Below are 8652 nucleotides of genomic sequence, written 5' to 3'. Positions count from 1 at the left end.
ACCATCCACTGTAAGGTCACGTACATTGGTAAAACAAAACGCCACTTAAAACTAGAGTCTGTGAACATTGAGGAGTATCTAACAGAACCAACCATCCACTGTAAGGTCACGTACATTGGTAAAACAAAACGCCACTTAAAACTAGAGTCTGTGAACAATTGAGGAGTATCTAACAGAACCAACCATCCACTACTTAAACCCAGCCACTCATCCATTCATTCAGGTTCTGAAACCATAGGTCACAATATTTCATTTAACGATTTATCTATCAATACCACAGGATCTTCGGACCTTGATCTCTACATTAAAGAAAGTCTACTCATAGCTAAAGACCGTCCGACCTTTAACGACTCACAAAGCTCTTTAGATCTAAAATTGTTCTAAATTTTCACACTTAACTAAAGATCGTCCGACCCTTAACGACTTCCAAAGCTCTTTAGATCTAAAATTGTTCTAACTTTTCACACTTAACTAAAGATCGCCCGACCCTTAAACACTCTCAAAGCTCTTTAGATCTAAAATTGTTATACATTTTCACACTTAACTCAGCTGTTGTGTAATATATATATAAACATTGTTTCATACGTCCATTTACCGCTTTTCTTAATAACTAACTAAACTAATGATTATGTTATTATATTATAATGTTATAATGTTCAGATTTCGCTGAAGATGTAATAAGTTATTCCGAAACGTTCGAACCTTATAAATAAAATGTTTTATGTTTTATCAACCATTTTCGTCTTCATTATATGTATTTCACTTTCTTTTTTTTAGGCCTCTGCCTTTTAAAAGTGACTCTGAAGAAGGACCCAGGACTTTTTTATTTCAAGAACAAGTTCTTTATTGTTTGGTCAGTATTTTTTCTGGCCATTGGAACATGTATTTTTTTCTTGGTATTAACACAAGCATTGATAAAACAAATTTCTGGAAATGATGTAGCGGGAAAACCCAACTTCTGCCAACAGTGACCATCACTGATTATTGAAAACGATGGTTCCAATCACTTATTGCCATTTGGTTTGATATACCTTTTAGGGTTACGTGTACATACCTTTGTTTGTTAGTTTGTTGTTGTTTTGTTTTTCTACTTATTTGCCTTTCTACAGTCGTTTTCAATTAGAAAACTCGGTGACTCTCTTGACTTAAAATACATTGGCATAGCAGTGTGTCATCAAGGTGAGAAGACGAATCCATATACGTAGTTTACGAAATGAGGCTTAACTGTGTAAACAGAGGTTTTAGCTTATACAGTGGTGTTGTTATTATTTTATCAATAATCGTGGCATATATAACAAACTGAAGGCAACGAAACAGCAATTTTTCAAAGGCTGACAAAAATTATTTAACTCAAAAAATATCGAGGGTCCACGTGGACTTCATGAGCAGTTTTTAAACACCTTTTACGAAAGTATTTCTGCGCCAAATTGCTTGACTTTATTAGTTATAGAGCCTAAGATAACATGAGTCACACAATAAACGTAAGGGAAAATGTCATGAATGTTGATATTAATTTTACTAATTCTTCTTTGGGGGTCGTGTATGTATTTCACGTAGAAAATGAATGATTTCGCCCGATTTGTTTTTGATCAGTTCTCTATAATCTGGGTGTTGTAGCAGAGAAAAACGTACAATTACTGAGTATGTTGAAATGTATAAAAATAACGGTAATTTGAGGTTTAAAAGCGTTTAATCGTTTTTGTTTTTTCTTCTGTACAAATAAATTTTAGCGGGACAAATTTAAGCTTTGTCGGTTATGACCCGTTGAATTAATACTGAGAGTAGTTGATAAATGTTTCGTGACAGCATCAATATAAGCGTAATACAATCTCCCACTAGATACGATTTTGGAAAATATATGTATATTTTCTTATAGCAAAGGTCCCCCAGTGGCACAGCGGTAAGTCTGCGGACTTGCAATGCTAGAATCCGGGTTTCGATATCCGTGGTGAGCAGAGCACAGATAGCCCATTGTGTAGGTTTGTGCTTAATTACAAATAGACAAACAAACTTATAGCAAAGCCACATCGGGCTATCTGCTGTGTCCACCGAGTGGAATCGAACCGCTGGTTCTAGCGTTGTAAATCCGAGGACTTACCCCCGTCCCACAGGGGGACTGGAAAAAATGCCACATCGAACTGTTTAATCTCACTTAACCATTTCATTCAATTCAAATTAGTAATTGAAACTTTGTAATGGTTCTCAATTAAGAATCATTTATTATAATTCCGAAGAACCGATTTTATTTGTTTCGGATATTCGCCTAAATCTACCCGAGAGCTATCTAGGCTAGCCGTTACTAATTTTGGGCTAATAGACTAGAGGGAAACCAGCAACTAATCAACAGCACCAACGACTGTCCGACTCGTTAGCCACTGGACCACACGAGCCTCGTCTAAGAAGTGGTAAAATTATAATTTATTTTTTATTACTTCACATTATTACTTTACATCACTTATCAGTTGGAATTCTTAGAAATATCCTTCCTGCAGACATAATGTATTGAAAGTAAATTGTATTTGCTGCTTTTTAGTTATAAGAAGCTTTTAGTCGATCTGAAGTAGAAGGTTTTCATTTCAAACTGACTTATAGAGTTTTTAATTATACATGGTCTTAAAGGGTTTTTAAGTAGAGCAGGGTGTGGTCCAATGGTTAGCGTGCTGGACTTTGAATCCGAGAGTTCATGGTTTACGTCCAGTTATCTCAAAATCTCGCTTCGCAAATTGGGGCAGTCTATGCGTTGTAAGAGTGACAGTCAAATCTCACTATTCGATTAGAGTAGACCTGGTGGTGGGTGCTGTTATTCTTCCAAAATTGTGACAGAAAATTAAAGATAAACACAAGAAATTTTGGGAAATGTAGTCTGTTGTTTTATTATTTAATTCAGTTTGCTAAATTACACATACAACGCCGTTAAAAAAACGAACTAGCTATTCATTTATTAATTAATACATACAACAGATGGCGCTGATTACCCCTTTTTAAATATTTGGTCGACATTTATGTCATAAACACAAGCTTGTTGCCTCATCCTGTCATTTCTGACATATGTCCTGCTTTCCTTGTTTTACTTCGAAGATCGTTCTTATCCTGTGAAGGTTCTTTGTAAATCCTAACCATTTTTTTGGAAGTTTGTATAGAGACTAGAGGGAAGTCTGACTGGTATTTCATTATGTTACATCAAACATATTCTTATCCATAATCATAGAAGCTGACCTTAAATATATTAACCTTTAACTATGGATCAGAGCAAGATACCTACTTAGATCGAGACCCGGTAGTGAATATAGATAAATATACATAATTTAATTACATTTTTACTTATCAAGTTGTAGAATCCATGGTTTCATCAGATGGGTACCCTCGACTTTACGCTAGCGAGTAAAAGCAAAGAAGAATGTGATATGTAATGATATGTTTACCTAACTACATCTACCATATCCAGTGTTGACGAAGCCTTTCGCTTAATACCATGGCTCTTAATGAAATACCAGTCAGATTAATGAAATACCAGTCAGATGATCTCGGATTATGTTGTTACGCAAGATTTTGAAATAACTCGAATAACAACCGATAACACAGGCCTGCGATGGTTTTATTGTCTTGAAAGTTTTACATGTTCTACTGTAACTCCTGTACGTTGAATCCGAAAATGATATCAATTTTTCTACACCACGTACAGATTTTTCACAAAACGCCATAACGTAATACATAAAAAAAAGACAACAACACGTAGTTTTGAGACTAAAAGACATAGATTTCACACTTATAAAAAAAATCAGGATGAATGAGAATGCATATTCGTTCGACATCAATGTTCTTCCATTTTCTTCAGTTTGTTTGTAGTTTTGTTAACAAACATAATAATAACAAATGTTCATTGTGGTAAACGCAATAATAATTTGATCTAAGTAAGAGTTTTTTTTATTCCCGACTTGTTAAAAATCCTTACATGATAGAAAACAAATTACTATTATTTTCGAAATCTGCGTATCTGAATTATGGAAAATCCGTTATTAAAACCAAGCCAACTTTTATGAAGTTTAAATTCGCAAGGCCTGTGTAATCTCTCGAGACCCGGTGCACACTTATGTTTTGTAAAGTCTTTGAATTGGCCATACAGTATAGTTTTCTTTTCGAATGGAAATAATTATTTAGAGGGGGGAGGGGGGGTATGCGAACTTATCTATGGAAGTTAAGATATTAAGTTAATATATTAAACACGTCCTATTCGGGGCGGCTAAGTTACGACAGACTTTGACTTAGTACCAGTTGCGACGCTATTTATATCAGTATTGTTTGTTTGTTTTGAATTTCGCGCAAAGCTACACGAGGGCTATCTGCGCTAGCCGTCCCTAATTTAACAGTGTAACACTAGAGGGAAGGCAGCTAGTCATCACCACCCACCGCCAACTCTTGGGCTACTCTTTTACCAACGAATAGTGGGATTGACCGTCACATTATAACGCCCCCACGGCTGAAAGGGCGAGCATGTTTGGTGGGATGGGGATGCGAACCCCCGACCCGCAGATTGCGAGTCGAGCGTCCTAACCACCTGGCCATGCCTGGCCCTATATTAGTAAACTGCTTGACAACAGCTGTTGCGGTGAGAACTGAATTAACTTAGTGAAGTAATTTTTATCAACTATATTTAAGCCACCATATATTAGAATTAGAGTAATGATTTTTATAACACTATTATTCATTATTTTTAATCACTATAGATGATCAGTTAATATATTCTTGAATTAACTCTCTTAGCATTAAGATGTTTTTGTCTGTTATTGGAATTTTAAATTTTATTTTTGATGAATAAGTAATAATGCATTCTTGGCTAAGGTAAGAGGGACACAAAGTAATAACCAAAATATGTAAGAAATCAACACCAATAGGTGGCAGCACATAACCTCTACTTTGACTTTCGTTTGTCTAAATATTCAATACGTTCTTTTACGACATATTTAATTAAGTATTGCAATAATCATATAGCGGTAATCTTTTCAGCAATTACTTGTGGTTTTCCTTATATACATTTTTTTTGGTTCACTATCAAACACTTTAACTTTCATTCAAACAACAAATTGCTCCAAGTTTGTAAAACAATTGAAAAGGAAAATATTTGATTATATTTTTAACATAAAATCTATAATTAGATTAAAGCATATCTAACATATTTATTGATTTAGGCATAGAATAAAATGTAACCTAACATATTCTAAGAAATGTTTAAAGAATGGTAGATAATTTATACTACAACATCTTTTTTTTTCCCAACAGTAACCAGTTTTCTAGCTTCAATAACTTCTCTTCAGTTATTTTTTCTTAGTCGATCACTCTTGAATGAAAACATTTACTTAAACGCGCGTGCGATATTAAAATTTTAGCGTAGACATTTCAAGGAATTATTTCTAAGTTCAATTTAAGCCTTTTTTTGTTTGTTCGATGTACGGCATAGCCATATTGGGCTATTTGCTGTAGCTATCGCGGAGAATCGAACCCCGGATTTTAGCGTTGTAAGTCATTAAACTTACCACTGTCCCACCAGGGAACTAAGCCTTTTTTAATAAACCATTCTCCTACACAGCAATCTGTATGTATTTTATGTATGTATGATTGCACCATGGGCTATCAGTGCTCAGTCCGCGGCAGGGATCGACCCCACAACTGTACAGCTCTAAGTCCTTAGACTTATCAAACAGTCATTTTATTTCGTCATTGGTGGGGTCATAGATCAGGTCATATTGGTCATTAAACCATACAGACTTTCTCATTATAGAAATGAATAAAAACCCTATAACCCGAGCGCTTTCGAAAGGTTATAGGGGTTTTATTCATTTCTATCAAGACTTCTTGAACCTACGTGTTTTTCTAGCATCATGCAAGTCTTTCTCATTATCATACTGAAAAATGTATATATATATATTGGAATACTTCTAATAACAACTTTGATACAACTGTTTCCTTATATATATTTGCAAGAGCTCCAAACACTAAAACAAAATCTAGTTGACTATTCTTGTTTATGAAAACAAACATCTAATGTGTATTGTCTGTATTTAGCAGTGATAGAAGGTAGCTAGTCAACATTACCCAAAACCAACTCTTGGGCTACTCTTTTGCCAACGCATAATGGGATTGACTGTCACATTATAACGCCCCACGGCTGAAAAGACGAGAATCTTCGGTGACGGGGATTCGAATCCGTGACCCTTAGCTTGCGAGTCGAGCGCCCTAACCACTAGGCCAACATATCTGTGTCAATCTTATCAGTGTAATACACGGTTTTCTGGAAACAGTTTCACCCGCTTGCTCACATTGTTATTTTTAAGCCTTCATGAGTATTACTTAATTGGTTGTAGTTTGAAGTTAATTTGAAGTTAAGCACAAAGCTATACAAGAGGCTATGTGTATCGAGTATCGAAAGCCGGTTTCTAGCGTTGTATGTCCGCAAACATGCCGCCGTGCCAGTGAGGGGCAAGTAAATGTCGATCTGTTTGGTTTAAAATTCGCGCAAAGCTACACCAGGGCTATCTGCACTAGCCATCCCTAATTTAGCAGAGAAAGACTAGAAGGAAGGCAGCTAGTCATTACCGCCCCCCGCCAACTCTTGGGCTACTCTTTTACCAACGAATAGTGGGATGAATTATAATTATAATTGTCCCACGGCTGAAAGGGCGAGCATGTTTGGTTGGACGGGGATTCGAACCCGCGACCCTCAAATTGCAGTCGAGCGCCCTAACCACCTGGCCATGCTCGATCAGCAAGTAAAAGAAGAAGAGATTACCTGTCTGTAACACGATTTATATAAGCACGGATGAATGTCAGTTACATCATCTGTCTGATGAAACCACCTTGCGAGTTACGTAAACGTAATCTTGTTTCATGCAACAACGTGACACGAATAAAAACTGAGTTTTGAGATTTTCATAAAACTTACTGAATATAAAAAAAAGCAATCTCTTACTAAGCATAACTTGAAGTTTTTATTCAACTTTATGTTCACGATGAAACAATATTTATCTTGGATTAACATACGTGGTCTCTGTGACGTGATACCACGTAATATACCATTTGTTATCATCCTGCGCCCCGAATCGATGGGGTGGAGTTTTCCTATCCTTAAGTGTTATTTAAGCCCCCTTTTATGAAATATACATTTCGTTACAGCGGGGCCTATTAATTCACTCAGGATGTGTACGTATGTACAGTGATTTGTTTGTATGTGTCATTGAAACAGTAGATAAAAAGAAACTATACTAGTTTCTTTGGTATTACACAAACCCTAGTGGTGGAAGATCAAACGAAAACCTATCTGTACTTTATTTTTCTTTCACACATCTTATGTGTTATTAGCCTGTAGCTACATCACGTTCCTGGTGCATGCATGGCGCGACCAAGACGAACCGCGTGTTTGTATGCGTTACTCGTGCGGCAGTGGCTATTCTTTCGCTGAGGGGCGTCATTACAATCCATTAGCAAGACTTGAGCATATTTTCACTGAGAGGTTGAGCGCTAATAAATCAAGACAAGAGAGGAGAGACTTTAATTCTAGTTATGTCAGATTGGCGTAAAATACTGCGTCCTTCCAAACACCTGGGATCTTTTGTGCGCTGTAGAGTTTCCTGCATTTGTAGCGATCTTTGTCAAAAGGTGTTCTCCCTAACTGGCACTCATTTGTAAGATTTATTAGCGCTATTTGAGATGATTACATGTCGTTTAAAAAGTTGTATTCCAAGTTTGATTCAATTATAGGCTACAGAAAGAAAGGGGGAAACCTTATTCTTGGTGATGACATGGTTGATACTCGGACTGTAGTCGCCATTTTATTTTGATGCGAGCGACGTGCTCGGTAAAAACAACTGAAATGGTATCATGCAGATTATGACCTGATTTTATATGCAGTCGAAGTTTTCAAAGCTTAAACTGAACCTGAAATCATGATTTTAAAAAGCTGTACACGACTCAACGCTTAAGGACGGCACGGAAATACTGAAAAAAAAAAACTTAAATATAATTTGAAGAATGGTTACCAACCCTCGCTTTGTATAACTATAACCTTTTCAGTTATTAATCAACATCGACCCTGCAGTCTGTTTAATGGGTGGTCACCATTTATAACTGTTAGCAAATAACAGAGAAAACGAAACGTTATACCTGTAATTATCACATTTCTAGTTGATTAAAAACAGTTAACTATAACGAACTTTTTTAAAAACTTAGCTGAACCTACATTCGAATAGTTCGTCACTACAACACATCTAATCAATAAATTCTAAACTTTATATCCTATTTAAATATTCATAAAAAAAATAACATCCGGGATATTTCATAATAGTGGTCAATGGTAAAGTTGAAAATCGAGTTTCCATGCCCGCGTTGGGCAAAGCACAGATAGCCTATTGTATAGCTTCGTGCACGTGCTTAGAAACATCCCCCCCCAGTGGCACAGCGGCACGTATAAAGCTGAAAATCGAGTTTCCATGCCCGCAAAGCACAAATAGCCTATTGTATAGCTTTGTGCACGTGCTTAGAAACAGCCCCCTCCCAGTGGCACAGCGACATGTCCGCGGACTAACAACGCTAGAATCCGGTTTTCAATACCCGTGGTGGGTAGAGCACAGATAGCCCATTGTGTAGCTTTGTGCTTAATTA

General features: G+C 36.4%; 1 protein-coding gene across 1 annotated transcript in view; it reads left to right on the top strand.

The window, feature by feature from the left end:
- The window catches only part of LOC106471074 (putative sodium-coupled neutral amino acid transporter 7), a 13259-nt gene extending 11289 nt beyond the window's left edge, over positions 1 to 1970 (top strand). Inside the window, exon 4 of the mRNA XM_022399702.1 lies at positions 778 to 1970. Within this exon, the coding sequence (XP_022255410.1) occupies positions 778 to 971 (194 nt within the window). The 3' untranslated portion in view covers positions 972 to 1970. The remainder of the gene's footprint in view (positions 1 to 777) is intronic.
- The last annotated feature ends 6682 nt before the right edge of the window (positions 1971 to 8652 follow it).

This window comes from Limulus polyphemus, unplaced genomic scaffold, assembly GCF_000517525.1.
Source record: "Limulus polyphemus unplaced genomic scaffold, Limulus_polyphemus-2.1.2 Scaffold4392, whole genome shotgun sequence".
NCBI lineage: Eukaryota > Metazoa > Arthropoda > Merostomata > Xiphosura > Limulidae > Limulus > Limulus polyphemus.
This window is presented reverse-complemented; position numbering and strand designations above follow the sequence as displayed.